This window comes from Cupressus sempervirens, chromosome 10 (assembly GCF_028749045.1).
Source record: "Cupressus sempervirens isolate cs-2001-9-10 chromosome 10, ASM2874904v1, whole genome shotgun sequence".
NCBI lineage: Eukaryota > Viridiplantae > Streptophyta > Pinopsida > Cupressales > Cupressaceae > Cupressus > Cupressus sempervirens.
Genome location: NC_143127.1, coordinates 253,608,598 through 253,627,729, shown reverse-complemented (window position 1 = coordinate 253,627,729; position 19,132 = coordinate 253,608,598). Strand labels below are relative to the sequence as shown.

Below are 19,132 nucleotides of genomic sequence, written 5' to 3'. Positions count from 1 at the left end.
TTTTAAAGGAATTTAGCAACAACACATTTGTTTGTTTAATTAAAATGAGCATTTATTGTTTGAAATTAAAATAATTTTTATTTGAGTGAATTTATATAATGTTTATGCTATCTTTTATAATTTTATCAATTCTATTATTTTTCAGATTATCTTTATAAATTATTCAACAAAGAAGGTTTTACTAATTTAATGTATTTCAGACATATATTGTATAGTAATAATTTTGTAATAGTCTTCTTTTTCTTCACTCTTCACACTTCTTCTTGTTAAGTTTAAAAATTATATTAGAACTTAATTCTAATTCATCGAGAGAGACTAAAAATCAAAATTGTAATAATTATAGAAAATAAATTTAATTATAGAAATCTCACTTATAAAAATTATAAAATAAATAGATATAAAATTATATAAATTAATTTTCTCTTTTTTAATATTTATATAAGTTAAAATTATAGAAACTATTTAATCTTATTTACAATGTATATATTAAAAATAAATAAATTAATTAAAATAACATCTCACAAAAATTAAATAGAAGAATCCTCCACAATATTTTTTACCTTTAAAAAAAATAAAAGTTTATAATTATAATTATTTATACAAATAAGAGAAGAGAAAAAAAGTTTAAATAAATGTACTATAAAAATTTGATTTTACTTGATAATTTTTTTAATGAGTATTGCATTTTTTATGTACAAATATTACTTTATAGTAATTTATTGTATTTTTTATGTACAAATATTTCTATTTTATTTTTGTTTCACATGATAAATGTTAATAAACTATGATGTTTTTCTCTGAAATGTAATGTTTTCTTCATTTCTTTAATACAAAAATACCCTTTTTTCCAATTTCCTTAACAACATTCAGCACAATACGATGTAACAGTATATGATAAATGATTCGCAAGCCCTTTTACTTTTTATCTATAAAACAATGAAATCCAAAGTCTCAAAACATATATGTATATAATAATATTAACAATTTATATGAATTAGAAAACTTTCAACTAAAATTGTAGTTGCAAAAATTCGTGTCGTAACACTTGGTAACAAGGAAAACTTTGAAATTTCTTTCACCTTTCACACTAAATGTAGAACTTTCATGTACCAAATTCAGACGAACAAAGGCGAATGAAAATTTAAATGAACAAAGACTTACCTATGAATGCAAAGAACCCAGCAACAAGCGATAAAATTCACCCAGTAGCGAAAACGATGACCCCAAAACTCAGCAACAACGAGACAGACGAAAATTCACCTAGCAAATATGATATGAAAATGACTTCGACTCCATTGATACAGACTCCATGAGAAAAATGGCGGGACGAGCATTTATGAGTTTGGTTGATATTAATTGCAAAAAGCTGGCGGGATATATTGCTTGTTGGACAAGCTAGATGGCGGAGGGCAGCATTGGATAACATATGACACAGTAGAAGAGACGTTTGTACTTGCGCCTGCCCATTTGTACCTGCACCTGCAAAGTCAGGATGGAGTCGGAGGATGGAGGGGGGGCCCGACCGGTGCAAATATGTTGCACCGTAGCCGGTGCCCACATTGATCAGTCGATTTTCAGGTCAACAAATTTTGACAGCCCCGTCTATCGCTGCCAAATGATTACCGGTAAGTGTGAATTTGTGGGTAAGTGTGAATGACCCCAACAACCAAAAGATTTTAGTTTCTTTATTTGAGAGATTCATGGGAGGCTAATAAATCTTATTGTAGTTTTTTGAAAAATGAAGTATGCTCTTCTTTTGCATCTTCAAATGATTTTGAGAATTAGAGAAGTTTGACAAAAATGTTTTTAATCTTTGAGGATTTCAATCTTAAATCTGACAACCAACTTGCATATTTGGAGTTTTCAATCAGTATTGCAAGTTCCAGCATGCCATTGATTGACTTAGGTAGCTGATTCAACATTTGTATGTCATCTTTTGGTTGTTGGAGTCATTTCTTGGTTGCTAAGGTCATTCACACTTACCCACAAATTCACACTTACCGGTAATCATTTGGCAGCGATTGACGGGGCTGTCAAAATTTGTTGACCTAAAAATCGACTGATCAATGTGTTGCAGGGCAAAGCTCTTTCATTTCGAAGTACAATCCTCTTATTGCAGCAGCAGATCAATGTTACGCCGCAAGTTCTTTCCCATACGAATCCATTTGCGCAGTGTCTACTCAACGCTTGTGAGTAGCGATGCCCATCCGCAGAACCTCTTTTCCCACTTTGCCTCCACCAGATTCAACATTTCTGCCAAGGACATCACTTGTATGTTTAAACAGAAGCCCTCCTTGCAGAGGCTTCAAACCCTCGACAAGGTCGAACAGTTTACTGATATGCTGAACAGACACGGCTGCTCTCAAGTCCAAATTGCCAAGATAATGATTATAACACCGAAGGTAATCACCACAAGTGCAGAAAGAATATTGGAACCCAAAATCAAACTGATGGAAGATTTCGGCTTTCACGGTGTAACACTGGCGAAGCTTTTGGTGAGCAATCCAATCATCTTGTGCATCAGCCTCGAGAACGAACTTCTTCCCAAGATGGAGTTTCTTAAGAATCTATTTCAGTCCCAGCAGTTCCTCATCAAATCCCTTCTTAAAGCCCCCTCTATTTTCAGTTATAACTTGGAGAAGACCCTGAAGCCCTCGGTTGCTTTCTGGGAAAGATGGGGTTTTCAGGGCACCGAGCTCCTCCAACTCATAAGGATAAACCCTTCCATTCTGCAACGCACATCTCTAACGCCCGATCAAGTTGATTTCATTCATGAGATTGGGGCCGACAAAGAAAGCAATGCGTACAAATATATTGTAAGTGCAGTGGCTGTTAGCCGCGTCGAAACGTTAAAGGGTAAGATGGAAAATCTGAAACTCTGTGGGCTGTCGGCTGAAGAAAGCTGGCAGGTATGTCGGGCTAGACCTCACGTTCTTTGTCACTCCAAGGTAAGAGTAAGTGAAACGATGAACTTTGTAGTTAAAGACATGGAGCTCTCTCCTAAATACATAATGAAGCATGCTTACTTGTTTGGTATAAATCTTGAAAAGATTTTGAGGCCAAGGTTTCTAGTCTGGCGGAAAATCAAATCCACGAATGGCCCGAGCCTTTCTCTTTTGTCAGTATTGATGATGACAGAGGCAAGATTTTTAAGAAATGTTATTAGAACACAACCTGAATCTGCAACACTCTGGGCAATTTATGAAAATGCAATATCGAATGCTTCCGAGCACACAAAGAGCTCAATCGTATCTTAATTTGTATTTTTGGGAATGAGACAGTGATGGTCAGGACTCAAATACCGCAGGAAACATATCAATCCAGTCTTTACCAGAAAGTAGACAGGTCCTCATCAATGCATTTTACATTTCTGGAGGTACAATATAAAATTACAGGAGCAGAGTCATGCATTCTGTGAGTAAATTTTCTTCAAGTAAGGTATGCATTGGAGCTACTGAATTTTTAAGTGAGCTAATTGCTTTCACTGCAGTCATTCAGTGTGATGTAAATGTTGAACATTTAATATGCAGAACTTTTGTTTCATCTGAAAGGCATTTTAGAAAATCGCATCATTATGTTTGGAATGAGAACTATGGTAGAGCAAGGATTGAACATTTGAACATATTTTTCAGCAAACAAGTTTTCCAGCCTCTAAATATTTACTAAAGATGTAGCCCGGGGTTTGATGTTCTATCGTTTCAAATACCCGGGCCGGTCTATCTTAAGATTCTCATATGAGTTCTTCGATGAAATTGTGAAAATCAATAAACTACACCTGTAGATTCTTCCATTTTAGAAAATCACATCATTATGTTTGGAATGAAACTTTGCTAGAGAAAGGATTGAACATTTGAACGTATTTTTCAGCAAACAAGTTTTCCAGCCCCTAAATATTTACAAAAGATGTAGCCTGGGGTTTGATGTTGTATCGTTTCAACTACTTAGGCCAGTCTATCTTAAGATTCTCATATAAGTTCTTCGATGAAATTGTGAAAATCAGTAAACTACACCTGTAGATTCTTCCATTTTCAGTTGAAGTTCATTGGTAGTTGAATTGTGTCAACAAAATATTAGTAGTTGAAACACGGGGAGCCATATTTAAGGATGGTGTAAGAATTTGGTATAGCTTTGATACCATGTAAGAATTTGCCTTAGGGCAATATTCATCCAAGATCATAGAACTCGAACACAAGCACAACTGTAGATCAAAAAGGAGTATGATCAATATATCAGAGTATGTCCTCATACATTGCTCTATATTGTATGTGATGAATGTACACACTAGGAGTGCCTATATATAAAGGCCTCTCAGGAAGCACCTAGAATGTCTTTAGAAAGAGCCAGGAGATAAGATAAGCATGACTATTAAGCACACATCTTATCCATCATTCTAGATGATAGGATAAGGATGATGAGGTGTATCTCAAGTGGAGACGTTGTAGACACCATGTGCTTAATTAGTGTGCTAACTCCTATGTTGTAGACACCATGTGCATAAAAGAGGTGCGAACTCCTGTGTTGTCAACATGACAATTCACAAGAATGCACATACTCCTAGGTGACTAATAAATAAATATTAAAATAATGCATTAACCTAAGTAAATTTAAGTGTAAATAGTGAATAACTATTTACACCAACACCCCCCCTTAAGTGCGACTTAGGGGAATGCACTTAAGTTCACAAGAACTAGGATGAAATGCATAATGGGTCCCAGCTACTAGGCCATGTTAAGTACCCATGTACATAATAAAATGCAATCTCTCATAAAGCGAAGAGAGAGGGAAAACCTCATGGGAAAAACCCTCACTCAAAAAGAGAGATGAAAATAGAATGCATGGATGGATGGAGTAATCAAGACCCCCTCATTACGACATACATCGAGTATATACAAGAGTGAAATGGGAGAAGGACAAAAAACCCTAAGAGGAAGAAGTCCCCCCAAAAAAGAGAACAAGGAGACGAGGTAGTTCCCCCCCTTAAATGTAAGGTGCCGATTAGTGAGTAATGCTCCAATGTAGAAGCTGATCCATGACCGCTGAATGATGTTCCTCCCCTTTGGAAGAAACAATGGCAGAGGTACTGGTGAGATGCTTCCCCTTTGTGTAGAAAGAATCTCGATGATGTAAGGTGTCTTTGAAACCTGTTCAAGTGTCCCTGTGTCAATACTGATGATGGCTCCTTCCAAAACTGCTGAGAAGAAGTGTAGATCTAGCAAGGATTGTTGTAGAACCTGTTCTAAAGAACCAACAGTCTCCTCAAATGACAGAGAGATCTCCTGCAATTGCTGTACATAAGAATCCACAATCACATCAGCCTATAAAGGCTGATCATGTAGAGAATGGACATGAGGGTCAGAGTGAGCCTTCGAAACAACTGCAGAAGGATTGTCCTCAGCAAAGAGAAGCGATATATCATCAAAGAAGTCTCCCAAATCTATTGTGTTACTCCACGAACAAACCTGAAATGTCAGTCAAGAAGTCATCACCTGAGGCAAGAACTGGAAGATAAAGTGTACCCTGATGTGGTGAAGTACATGAGTCATTCATTGTGGCAATGGATGAAGAATTCGCCTCAAAGAGAAGACGAATATCATTGATAATGTCTCCCAGATCTTCAATGTGAGACTTCACGAACAAACCTGAAATGTCTGGAAGGAAGTCGTCGCATGAAGGTAAAGTAGGAAGACATGAAGGTTCCTGCTGCATTGAATTCGAAGCATCTGTGGCTGGAACAGGATCAGTAGGAGCAATAGGAGCATTTGGAGGTGTGATCTCATCTGGAGAGGATGCAGCTACAATTGGAGGTAAAAGATCTTTTGGGAATGGAGGAATATGTGGATCTCCATACGTCTCCCAAAGATGAATCCAATAAACATATGGATCAGATGACTTAATGTCCTCAAGTGAATCCATAACCTCCATATCCATAAATAGAAAGAGAGTACGCCAAATGAGGGCACTTGTGTCCGCATTGTAGGTAAGTCCTCTTGCATATGGTAGTGCATTGTGCTGACTACAGTTGACTCCATTCCTTATAGTTGTCTGGTGTCAAGATAATTAAATCTTCCTCTTCCATGATGGACTAATCAATGAACCCCCCAAAATGCAAAAAAAAATCAAAGAACCCCCCTCAATGTATGATTTAGGCACTTTATAGGTAGTGCATGTACAATAGCCAATTTACGGCCTATTTTTGAAAGCAATATTTCTGTCCATAGAACTTATAATCTGATTGCAAATTTGAAAAGTAGACAAAAAAATGCACTTTAAAAAAAAAATGGAACTTGATTTGGAGTCTAGATGAGCCCGTACTAACCATTTTAAGTGGCAAAAATTGGGATTTGCGAGTTGTAGAAAAATTCAGGAACAAAGATCTCAAACCACTTGCACCAATGTGTAGATCACAAAATTCTACCCCAAAACAAAAAAAATTGCTCGCAAAAAAGAGTCCATATGAGGGAGATATCGCTGTTTGAAAATTGTTGTTGCTGTTATTTTTCCTGAATTGCCGCCTTCATGCCTCCAAAAAACAAATGGCTCTAAATTTTGCCTTAGATGTTCAATTTGGATGAAACAAAATCCAATTTGGGGTTTTTTTGACCTTCTGAATGTGATGCAAATATCTGATTTGCACCAGCAAGCACCAACCTTCACCTGCAAAAAATCTCTCCTATGGCCCGATGGCCAAAAAATTTCCGGAAAATAATGCAGATTCAAAAAAGATAGCAGAGATGCAGATGAAAAAAAAGCAAATTTGAAAATTAAATGTACAGATTTGAAATGATCATACCAATTCTACAAATCAGTCCTTAGGGTGCCGGTTTGCAAAAAAAATTGCCTCACAATTGACTTTGGCCTAGGGTAGGCCGATTTTATTGAATCAGTGTTTCGAACGCAATGGCGAGGTCAGATCTGGCTCTAGACACTCCCAATGACTGCGATACTCCGGATTCAGGCCGAGGTGCAGAAACTACAATGGTCTGGAACAGCTATGTGAAGAGAAATTCTCCAAGAGCTGTAATACCATGTAAGAATTTGGTATAGCTCTGATACCATGTAAGAATTTGCCTTAGGGCAATATTCACCCAAGATCATAGAATTCGAACACAAGCACAATTGTGGACCAAAAAGGAGTATGATCAATATATCAAAGTATGTCCTTATACATTGCTTTGTATTGTATGTGATGAATGTACACACTAGGAGTGTTTGTATATAAAGGCCTCTCAGGAAGCACCTAGAATGTTTCTAGAAAGAGCCAGGAGATAAGATAAGCATGACTATTAAGCACACATCGTATCCATCATTCTAGATGATAGGATAAGGATGATGAGGTGTATCTCAAATGGAGATGTTGTAAACACCATGTGCTTAATTAGTGTGCTAACTCCTGTGTTGTAGATACCATGTGCATAAAAGAGGTGCGAACTCCTGTGTTATCAACATGACAACTCACAAGAGTGCACATACTCCTAGGTGACTAATAAATAAATATTAAAATAATGCATTAACCTAAGTAAATTTAAGTAGTGAATAATTATTTACACCAATAGATGGAATAGGATAGATAATTTTAATGTCCACAAGGCTAAACATAGCCTATAAGAGAGCCTGCCAAACTAAGCTAACTTCAGTAACTCAATTCTTTTCATGTGCAAGTTGAGAGTACTCCTTGCTGAGTAAGCTATGCCAAAAGCTGGTAGATAAAATATTCACAAATGTCCCTACTGTCCCTCTATGCATCACATTCTAAAATAAAATGTTGTTCAGGTTGCACATTCTTAGAATTGCAAAAAGGGCGAATTGTCTCTTCCCAAACTTCTTCTGGCCTCTTACAACATCCAGTCTCTCAACAGAGTTGATGAGAGTTGGCTTTCAACTAGGCAATAAGAATTTTAGCCCTCCATGAAATATTGGCTCCAATGTATGCTTTGTGAAATTGATCACATGTGGGATCAATTTCATTGATATAATATATTTTCTTCTTTCCAAGCCTATTTCCCCAATTTCTCTTGTAGAATTTATCCATAACGAAGACCTTTGTTTCTTTGTTATTCGTGGACACATAATGAAATGGATATTCCATTTACTCATCCTTGTAATGTTTTATTGCATACACATCTTTTTCTTTTTACACAATATATCATTGAAGACAACTTTAGGCTATCTACCTTCTTCCATTTGTTTAATGAGACGTACCATAGCAAGTGCCTCAAGAGGGGCAGCTCCCATTTCACTTGGCATGCTATATTATGGGACGATCCCTTTTATTTTGAACTTGCTCATGATCAAATGTTTTTGGATTCCCTCGATTTGCTTCCATTGGGAGGCTAGGTGCTGTTGGCCCATATTCCCACCCATAAAGAACAACTCGCAAAACTAAAAGACCAAACAAAGTTTGAGTAGTTTTTAAATGCCAAATCTATGCTTCTTTACAACTATTTTGAAGAGCATAAAATGCCTTCCATCCTCATAACATTCTTTTCTTTTTGTAGTCTTCCCAGTTTGGATTTTGGTTGAAGTCAATGCCAAGATATGTATACTCTGCAACTTTATCAAGAATACTGCTTTCAACATAAACCTATTTCAATTTCTATTACTAATAGAAAAAAGCCATGATTTTAGTCTTGCTGATATTGACCTGCATTCCTTCCATTCACAAAAGCACTCAAAGGCAAATAAATGTTCTTGCAAACCATGGACAGATGTGACAATCAGAATGGAGCTACCTGTATAAAGAAACAACCTTATTAAAAATTCTCCCAATTGGATAACCTCACACATAAATCAAAATATAGTTATTGGTAACTTATTGCCAAGGGTAAAAAAAGAGATATTGGCAAATATTGAAGATAAGTTGGGAACTTCTGGGGAAAAGTAACTTCAAAAATTTGCTTAAATTTAATTAGAAATGCATTCTTTTGCAAAATTCAATAAGGAGATGCATCTAACGAGACAATAAATGAGTAAACAAGCTAAAGAAGCTGATTTAGATATATATAAATGCAAAAAGGATTCAAAATCATATCCTCATGTAGAATCTTGATGGCTCATAGCCATAGTTTGATAGTTTGAACTCTAAAGTAAACCAAAAATAGCAAATTGTCTTTCTAAAACTATAATCAAATAAGTACAATATCAAAATAGTCTACATCTTCCTCTATCCCTTCCCAACAACTTTGGTAAAAGTACTAAAATGGGAGGGGGTCTAGCCCTAGAAGTCTGTTGTGGCTGTGGCTGTGTCTCGACCTCCATCCTGAATGTAGATGGTGCTAATATACAATGACTCATTATCTGTATTCTCCTCACTTTCAGTGCCCTCATCCTCCAAATGGTGTTATCCAATCCCTTTGCAAATCTCCCTCCTCCATAGCCTATGTCTCTAAATTGTAGATCTCATCCTCTGTAAACAATGGAGGTTGCTCCTATGATGTTCAATCACAGTGATGATCTATGTCATCCAAATTAAGTGGACTATTGGTGCTAACTGATCCTTTATTATGCACAACTTTAGGCTATATTCACAAAGATGACGCCATTGAGGCATTTCTGTGCTAGTTTGTTTCTCTTCTCTATGTGAATGGCCTTGAATAAGCTCCAATTATGCTCACATCTGGATGAACTACAAGGCTGATGTAGGATGCGAAGGATAACTTTATGTAGATTTGGGACATTTCCACCTTGATTTTGCCACCAAGCATCTACAAGATAAATATTAAAGAGTTACAAAGCAAGGTGAAAACATATTTTAGTAACTTAGTTTTTATTTGGTTATCGTGCATGTGAAAGACTAAAAATCTAAATATTGTACTGGGCTCTGTGTCTTTCTTCCTCTCCTTGCCACGGTTGAGGAGAATAACTTGACCGTTGCATTTTGGTACACTTCCATCTCTTCCACAATGAGGTCTCGTACCTCAATCTCGGGTACCATCTTCTGCATGCAATCAATGAAACCCTCAACAACCTTTCCATTTGGATCCATGTAGGATGAAGAGAATTGAAAATGAGGGTTGAGGAAGCATCTTGTTGTATGAATGGATTTGTCAAGCTGATTGTTCCACCTCTTGTCAATAATGTCCCATATGGAGTCAAATCAGAGGTTCTCCCCCTTGTAGTAACTTTAAATAACCTCTATGGTCCTATCCATGGCCTCATAAAGATAATCCATTGGGGTTTGATCTCCATCTACCAAGTGGAGAACCATAAGCAAGGGCTTTGTCACCTATATTTGAAAAGTAAAAAAAGATTAACATTAATCATTAGAGACTAGAGTTACAAATTAATAATGAAAGACTTTATTCTTGAATGCAAAAAAGATTAAATATTCAACTTTTCAAGTTTCTAAGTTACCTTCACAATTTCTGTAACACCATCTAAAAAGTGGTTGTTGAAGATGATGTATGCAACTCTCTCCCCATCAGGTTTCTTTGATAAAGTTGAGTCTAACCATGGTTGACTCACAAACGTTTGCTTCAAAGAGGTCAAAGAAGCAATAAAGATGTTGGAAACCGATTGTAGGTCTAACCAACTCCTTCCCACATGTTTGCTCTCTCATCAAGTGGAGGCCCCAAGGGTGATTGTAGATATATTTTGTCTCACCCAATCCAATTTTCCTATGTCCTCAAAAAGAAGGCCAAGGACACACGCCACACAAGGAGACCAAAAAAATGTGTTATACTTATCTTGAAGGATTCTACCTGCTGCTACATATGCTGTTGCATTGTCAGTTATGATTTGCACCAAATTATTAATCCCCACCTCCATTGCAACTTGCTCTAACAATAGAGCCAAAGTTGCAGCTGTCTTTACCTTGCCCAAGGCATGCAAGAATTTGAAAAAAACCACTTGGTCCTTGCAAGAAACTAAAAAATTGATGGTGTTGTGGTCTCTTCCATCCGTCCATTCATCTGAAAGTATGGTGCAACCAAATTGGTTCCATTGTGATCTTTGATATTCTACTTCATCTCTTGCCCTAGAAACAACATCTTTGATCAACCTACAAGCACAAAATAAAATTACCATTAAGCACACAATTTTGATTAAAAAAACTTACATTAAACAAAAATAATTTAATTGTAAAACCGTAAAACATCTAAAAATCAAAACAAGTGACCTAGCCTCCCACTCAAGTTTGCAAGAGTAGGCACCTTATAGCCCTTTCTCACCACATCAATTCCTGTAACAAAATTCAGCCAATAGACTTGCTGCAACATTGAATGAGATGTAAAAAAACCAAAAATTAGCACATGGAATGTCAACTTGCTGATGCACATCATTGTTCTGCTTAGTACCCTTCTGAGATGGTTGTGCCCCAAGTGTGTTTCTGTACACAAAAAAACTATCTATAGAAAATGCGATTGGGGGTGGTCTGCTAAAACCAGCAGAAGTAGAAGCCAATGGGATGGTAGGGTTGCAGAACTGTGGGCCACGATGAGAGCCCACTATGCCCTCAAGTGCTTCTTTTTTTTCGAAGTTGATTGAGATACAAGGTCACAACCCACATTATTTCATTATGATCATTGTTTAGCAACATCTAAATTATTGATGGTGATTGTAAAATAATAAATGATTCTTAAAAAGGAGATAGTGTGAGATACCTTGCGATTCAGAAATGGGTTCCCTCATGGCCAATTTTGCCCCTTCCGTTTGCAACTTTTTCTCTTCTTGGGCAGCGAGCATTGCATTCATCTCTCTTTATTTCATTCACGATCTTGTCTGAAACCTTTGTGTCACTCTTTGTGATGCCTCCAAAGTGGTATTTCAAACGAGAGATGTGTCCACTAATTATTTTTTCACATTTTATGCATATTGCAGTATAATATTTGTGTCCTTTAAAAGCATATGCCCGTGCCTTGTCGCTAGCCTCTTTAGGGCACATTCCTGAATATCTTGATGGACATGCATCTACATGGGCACTGACAGACCCTACAGCTGACCTTGTTGTAGAGGTATCCACCATTTTGATGAAGAATCAACCTAGACATACAAATTAAGGCACAAAATTAGAAAGCTAATAAACAAATTATAGAAACAATCTAAACAAGTTTAAAACATTTCATAAGCTTAAATACAGGTGAAACTTGAAAAATAAAAAACAAAGTGTTAGGTTATGATATTTTTCAGAAACTATGAAATTATTGATAAAATTACAAAAAAAGTGTAAAAATTGCTGAAAATGGTGTTAGACATTGTTCATTTCACTCTAAAATGAGTTAGAGCTTATTGAAACTGGCATTAAAGAGTTTGTATAATCTTGGATGCAACTAATACATGACAATGATTTTAAAACAAAAGAAAAAGAATAGAAAATGAGTTTTGAAGACCACCTTCTTAATCCAAATTTTCTTGAAAAATCTCTTCAAATCCACTAGAAATCGATCAAGAACACTTCAAATGACAACCTTTCTCCTTCAGGACCCTTCTAATCTCTCCATATCCGCTCTGTGAAACAAAAAAAACAATTTTGCACTTCTGCTGGGTCATCACAGACTCATGCTGGCCGCAGGTGATATGTTTTGAACTTCTCGCGATAACTTACCTTCTTATCACCGAGAAGTTGTGAAGATCTCTGTGACAAGTTGAGAATTTATCTTTAATATTTCATGGCGATAACTTGTTAGGTATTATCGCCACATGAAACCTATCATGATATTTGAACTTAATAAGTCTGTGAGAATTTAGTCTATGCCCTCACCATTTTGCATCTTTAACCACTTTTCAAGTTTGTCAATATATAAGCAAAATAGAGTAGGTGATAGGTGGCTACCTTGTTTGTCTCCAATATCACTCCTAAAACATTCTGAAATGCCTGCTGAAGTTCTCATCTTGACTTTTAACTCTTTGTACATCCTATGAGTATGAACAACTTTTAGATGTGCAGGGATCTTAATTCTTCCATTTTGAGCCAAAGCTTGTCCCCAGGGACAGTGTCGAAACTCCTTATAAAATCAACAAGTAACAAAAAGCTTCATCTTTTTCCTCCCACCCTTTTTTCTATATTTTGCCTCAAAGTGATACAGTGATCAACTATCAAGTGTTTTGGCCTAAACCAGATTGCCCTATTGCACGTTTGTGTTTTTCTTCAGCTCGTTTGCTGATTCTATTTTCTAATAAATGACTTTAGCTTATATCTGGTGTTCCAGGTCATTTCAAGCTCTGACCAAGCAAACTTGTTTTCCAAAATAAATTGGATTTTTATGGGTACCAACTTAGGATTACATCAATAATATATGAATCAAATCTGTAAATCCTTTCAGGGTGCTGGATTAAGCTGTAAACTCCTAAATTTTAATGGACTACTTGCTGTGTTACACCTAGGAGATATTCAGTTGAAGAAATTGCTCACGAGTCAAGGAATTTGTAGTCACTGATAATTCAATGGCCATTCTGCAATGCACTTCTCTCAGTTGATCTCATTCAGGAGATTGGTGCCAACAAGGAAAGCAACGCGTACATATATACTCTGAGTGCAGTGGCAAATAGCTGTATGAAAAAGCGTAAGGCTAAGATAGAACATCTCAAACTCCACGGGCTCCCGGCCGGACAAACCTGGCAACTATGTTGGGCTAAACCTCAAGCTCCAAGGTAATAATGAGTGAAACATTAAACATTGCAGTTAAAGACATGGAGCTCCTTGCAAACTAATCAATGGGTAACAAATCACTCTCTTATTCATTAAGAAAACGTAAAAAACAGGGAAATCTGTAAACGTGTTTTCACTTTCCAGCATTGTTGCAGGTATTTTGGAAACGGGAACAAATTTGGGGATTTGGGGACAGTAAGAAATGTTTCCTAGCCATTTCCAAGATCGGAAAAATAACAGGATGTTCTATGTACATATACATATACATATACATATGCATATGCATATGCATATACATATATACATATACATATATACATATGCATATACATATACAGTTGAGGGGGTAGCTGCTGGGAATTGGTAGTGACTGCCATCCTTGCTCACCCATTCCCAATGTTGTTATTAAAAAATCGCCAAGTTTACAATGGCTACCAGATAGAACAGCAATGATCATTGATTAACGATCCTAATGCTCCTCTTAGTCCTCTGGTTCTCTTCTTCTCCTTTATTATTTGAAAACTTCTCAATGTAGTGCACCAATTTCCCTGTTCCAATTTCTATTTACATGGAAAACATAATTTTTTGTTCGCAAGTCATTTTTGGTTACATCATCCATGTTTACGAACGTTTCTCTTTTGTCAGTATTGACGATGGCAGAGGTTAGGTTTGTTAGAAACTTGGAAATATTATCAGTGGACATCTTGAATCTAAAACACTGTGGACAATTTATGAAATTGCCATCTCTAATGCTTCCAAGCATACAAAGAGCTCAATCCAATCTTAAATTGTTTGTGGGAATGAGACACTAAGAGTCAGGACTCAGAAACCATGACAATCTGTAATATCCTCCTCTGATCGGATATTTTAATTCTTGCTTCTTTAATTCAGTCATCAGACATTTAGACAAACAGTTTGCTTGCATGTATGTTTAGTTTATTGTTTTCAGTTGCAAGATGATAATGGTCAAATTGTTTAGTAAGAATTGAGATGTTTGTACCCTACAGAATATCAAACTACGACAGGTTCAAATTGGAATTTCCTTAATATAACAGCAGCATTGCATGCGTTCAACTTAGGTACAAATATCAGTCCAGAAGTTCCGTGATCAGCAGATATGATTGATACCCGGCAGCTCCTTGCATGAATCTGATTGCATTGACAGATCACATTGACAATTTTCAATTCATCTTGAGGTTTGAAACTAGAAGTCACTTACACAGAGACACACATCAGCGGTGAGTCTGAGTTGCAGCATTAAACCACGATGCAGGGATGGACTATATGAAAGAACTACTGCAGTAGCTAAAACTGGAGCGCACATGAAGAAGTGCTTTAGAAACTTCAACAGCCAGTCTTCAAGCAACAATAGAAATTTTGCCAGATCTGAAACACAATTCAGAATGATAGATGCCAACAATTATACGAAACTCTTCTAAAACATGGTGTTCATCTCCAAACCGTAGTCGTCCAAGCCGTTATGATCTCTATAGCAGTGATACGGATCAATGTAGCATGGTTACAAAAAATCATGGAATCTTCAAATCTTTACAAAACTCATCAAATCTTTACTGATTGATCAAATAAGCACGATGTGAATTCTGGAATGAATCCTGTCAAAATCCTGTCAATAGGGTGATTGGGTTTCACACAACCGTAAAACTCCAAAGTATTTTGTACTCAGATTTCTATATTGCACATGAAAGCTAAAGCTCTCAAACTTCTTATAGAGAAATTAAATCATTTCTTCAAATCTCCTCTCCTTTTATAATCTTCCATGAAGTTTTTGGAAACCTATTTAAATTTCTCACTTTTAATATTTAATATGTAACTTGCATATGAAAAATAATAATTAAGTGATTTGTCATCAATATAAAGTTACTTTAACAAACTTAAAAATAATAATAAAGTGACTTGTCATCAATATAAAGTCACTTTAACAAACTCAAACTTCCATATGTTGATCTTTTAATACGTTCATATTTAACTTGCATATGAAAAATAATAATAAAATGACTCTGGTCATCAATATAAAGTCACTTTAACAAACTTAAACCTCCATATGTTGATCTTTTAATACATTAACAAAGTGACTCGTCATCATTATAAAGCCACTTTAACAAACTTAAACCTCCATATGTTGATGTTCCATTTGGCATGATTGACCACATTATGCTACTAATATATTAGAGTGACCCTTTCGATCTTCTTTAATAGTAAAGCTTTATTTTAATTAATTATATTAAAGTCAATGCTAAATTAGACTAAATTAATTGAATAAAATACTTTAATTCTATCAAATTTTAAAATCAAAGCAACAATTGATCCTACCAACATTTTGGATATAATTGTATGCTTTCCGAAAATGACTTATCCAAAATTAATAGTTTGGATCCAAGCATCTAAATGATTTACTATGTATAAATGGAACTTGACAGACCCTTGGAAGGCAGACTTTTTTTAGTTTTTAATGTTTAGGTATTTTCTTATTTTAAATTATCTTTTTAATGTTATTTTCTTGATTCTACGCAGCTATCTTTTATCTTGTAAATTATCTTTTTATATTCTTATAATAAGTTATTAGATATATATTTTTGTACAAAGTGTGAAAGATAATTATGTATTTTCTAGAACTAATTTTTATTTAATAATAAGAAGCTTGATAATGTATGTTCTGTATTTTTTTATATTGTTATATAGTAAACAGAAAATGATTTCACAGATTTAAAAATGTTTATATATGTTGAAGTATATCTTTTAATGTTTTAGATTAATATACACCCACTGTCCATTCTAACTTGTACACAAATTGCAATGCATTCCTGTAAGATAAAGTTTAGTTGCAAAGTTGAAAATGAAATCCACTTGCTTCCTGTTGTTAATCTGAAAATTATCTTCAACAACTACTTGCTACATCCCTAATAAAATTTAATCAAAAAAAGTTATTCTGAAAATTATCCAGCAGAATTACTAGTTACATTGGACATCCTTAATAAAATTTAATTAAAAAAGGAAGTGAAGAATTCAAAGAAAACTGAAGTCATTTCTTATCAGGGAAGGGGGCTGAAATGATCCGTCTTATTTTTCAGGGAAAATAAGATAGCTACCTCTTTTCTCTACACTAATTTTACCGTGTTTTTCTGTACTCCGCTGTTACCATTGTTCTCTATTCTACTATTAAGCAATCGAACTACCTCTTTTTTCTAATTTTACCGTATTTTTCTCTGCACTACTTTTACCATTTTTCTCCAGTCTACTTTTAAGCGCTTTGTTGCACTTCTTCACCAGTTACCTAATAAATATATTGACGGCAGCAGAAGTTTTAATATTGTACAAATCAACACAATCTGTGTGCTGAATGTTGATAATATTTTGCAAAGACATGTAGATTATAAATAGCTTTCACAAGTAATATGAACTAAAAATATATGAGACACATTAATAATATTCAAAGATCTCAACAGCAGTATAAAATAAATTTTTTTTAATATATATTATAAAATAAATTAAGTATTATATAAAATTGGCTACTAAACTATGGAACGTATAGATACCAATCTTATATCTTATAAAGTTCAAATTTCTAATGTCATATATAAATTTTACCAAATAAAAAAAAGTCACCTAGAACTTGTCCAAAGAATCTATAAATTTTGGGGCAGCTTCAAAAGAGTTCAAAATTTTATTGAATAACTCAAGTTTACTCAACAAATAAACTATTTTACAAAACAAATCAGCTAGAAACAAGAGTTCTTAGTGAGCTAAAGTCCCTGCCTTTTGAAATCATAGTCTTTTGAAATCACAATACAACTTGTAGCTCTTGAGAGTTAATACAACTTGTAGCTGTTAAGAGTTAGACATTTGAAAAAGTATTTGATTGAACAGTAAAATTTTGATGAATATTTTAAATATGCATAACTAAGGACCAAATATAGACCATTGGGCATTATAAATTTCAGTGGATTTTGCTCAGAAAATAGCAGCTACTTTTGAGAGGTTGTTTCTTTGATGTTGTAGCCATACAAGATTTATGGGGTTGTAGCTCAAAGTATCTCCATACATTACCTGCTCAAGAAATGAGAATACAAATAAAGTTTTAAAAAACATAGAAATTAATATGATGCAAACAGTACAACACTTATTAAGAAGAATTTGTAAGCATTTTTTTATATTAAATAGAATTGATGTCCTTTTATAACATTATTTCTATGTTAGTTGCTAATAGATCAACAAATATTTCTCATTCTGTCTCTTTCGTCAATATTTGAGATTAAGATCTTACGTTCTTTATAACTTACATTTTTGATAAAACATTTTCAAAATAATGAACGATTACAGAAATATACAGGTGTTTGTCAAGTATAACCACGTGGCCATGAAGGGCATTTGTTAAAAGGTGAATGTGTCACATACGTGCTTCTACATGTTGCATTCGTAAAGATGGAAAGAGAATTTTCATGTTTGTTATTAGCTGCATGAAAACGGTAAAGTTCCTTGGGGCAAATGGTGAAGAATCTTATTCCCAAAGACTAGAAACGGTGGAAATTATGAAATAAATTAAAGCATTTACAATACTGGATATCACTGATTCATTCAGTGGTAGAAATTCTGGTTTTGCAGGTGGATGAAGAGAAATTCCAGGGTGCAATTATATTCCTGTGCTACTAAATCCATTGTCTTGTCGATCAAAAAGATTTATGTTACGCTTGTTTGACAAATAATTGTATGTTTTTTGGGCATTTATACATTGTGCATGTACATTCTTCCATGATATGTGGCTCAAGCTCAAAGGATATACTAAATGAATATGTAAATGCTTGTCAGGGAGTCGCAAAGACTGGTGCCACAAATTGTGTTGTTCAAACGGGTTCTAGGATTTTGAATTTTTTAGCAAGGGCATGTGTAAATTTGAATCGTTTGTTCAAACTAGTTATAAGGATTTGTATTCGTTGAAGCAAAAATGTGTATATAGCCTGTGAATAGAACACAATGCTGGAGCGGCTGGCTCAATGATCCAGTCATTAAAGAAATTCTCATCAAAATCCAGTGCTCTGCAAAACAGCCAAAATCACTCAGGTCTCAAAGCTGAAAACGCGAATAGAGTAACACAATAGAAGACAATATTTCAGTCTCAGACCCTCTTCACTGAGTGCAGGTAATATCTGTTGGGACAACAGTAGATATTAATTCAGAATTTTTTGTTTGGTTCAAGCAAATGAATCCCCAAATAGACCATCTCCGCCATGAATTAACGTAGCCTGACAATAGTCCAAACCCACGAGCACATCAGCATAAAAGTGGGTGAGTCCACTGGCTTAACGGATGCAAGAATCGAAATCCTGGCCGGACACTGCACAATTTTAAATTCTGAATGTTTCAACACATTTTTTTTACCTGATGCTGCTCTTTTTGCCCTTTGCTGAGATTGTTGCGTCATTGGTTAAAATATATATGAATTGGAATCCACGATATATGAGGACTCCGGAACTTTCACTGGGAAAATAATTTATATTATTATAAGAGCACCACCTTTGAATTTTATGTTTTTTT

General features: G+C 35.1%; 1 protein-coding gene across 3 annotated transcripts; it reads left to right on the top strand.

The window, feature by feature from the left end:
* The first annotated feature begins 1,972 nt into the window (after nucleotides 1-1,972).
* On the top strand, nucleotides 1,973-19,110 carry LOC149533585 (uncharacterized). Of its 3 annotated transcripts, none has more exons than XM_089803985.1 (2): nucleotides 1,973-3,438; nucleotides 17,931-19,110. In XM_089803985.1, the coding sequence occupies exon 1, from the start codon at nucleotides 2,067-2,069 to the stop codon at nucleotides 3,255-3,257; it is 1,191 nt and encodes a 396-aa protein (XP_089660111.1). In that variant the 5' UTR covers nucleotides 1,973-2,066; the 3' UTR covers nucleotides 3,258-3,438; nucleotides 17,931-19,110. The 3 variants fall into 3 exon arrangements, with proteins under 3 accessions (XP_089660111.1, XP_089660112.1, XP_089660110.1); XM_089803986.1 differs by lacking the exon at nucleotides 17,931-19,110 and adding an exon at nucleotides 14,662-15,335; XM_089803984.1 differs by lacking the exon at nucleotides 17,931-19,110 and adding an exon at nucleotides 14,590-15,335.
* Nucleotides 19,111-19,132: the final 22 nt, after the last annotated feature.

Excerpts from the sequence above, each read along its gene's own strand:
- LOC149533585 (XM_089803985.1), top strand. The coding sequence starts at position 2,067 with ATGTGTTGCAGGGCAAAGCTCTTTCATTTCGAAGTACAATCCTCTTAT.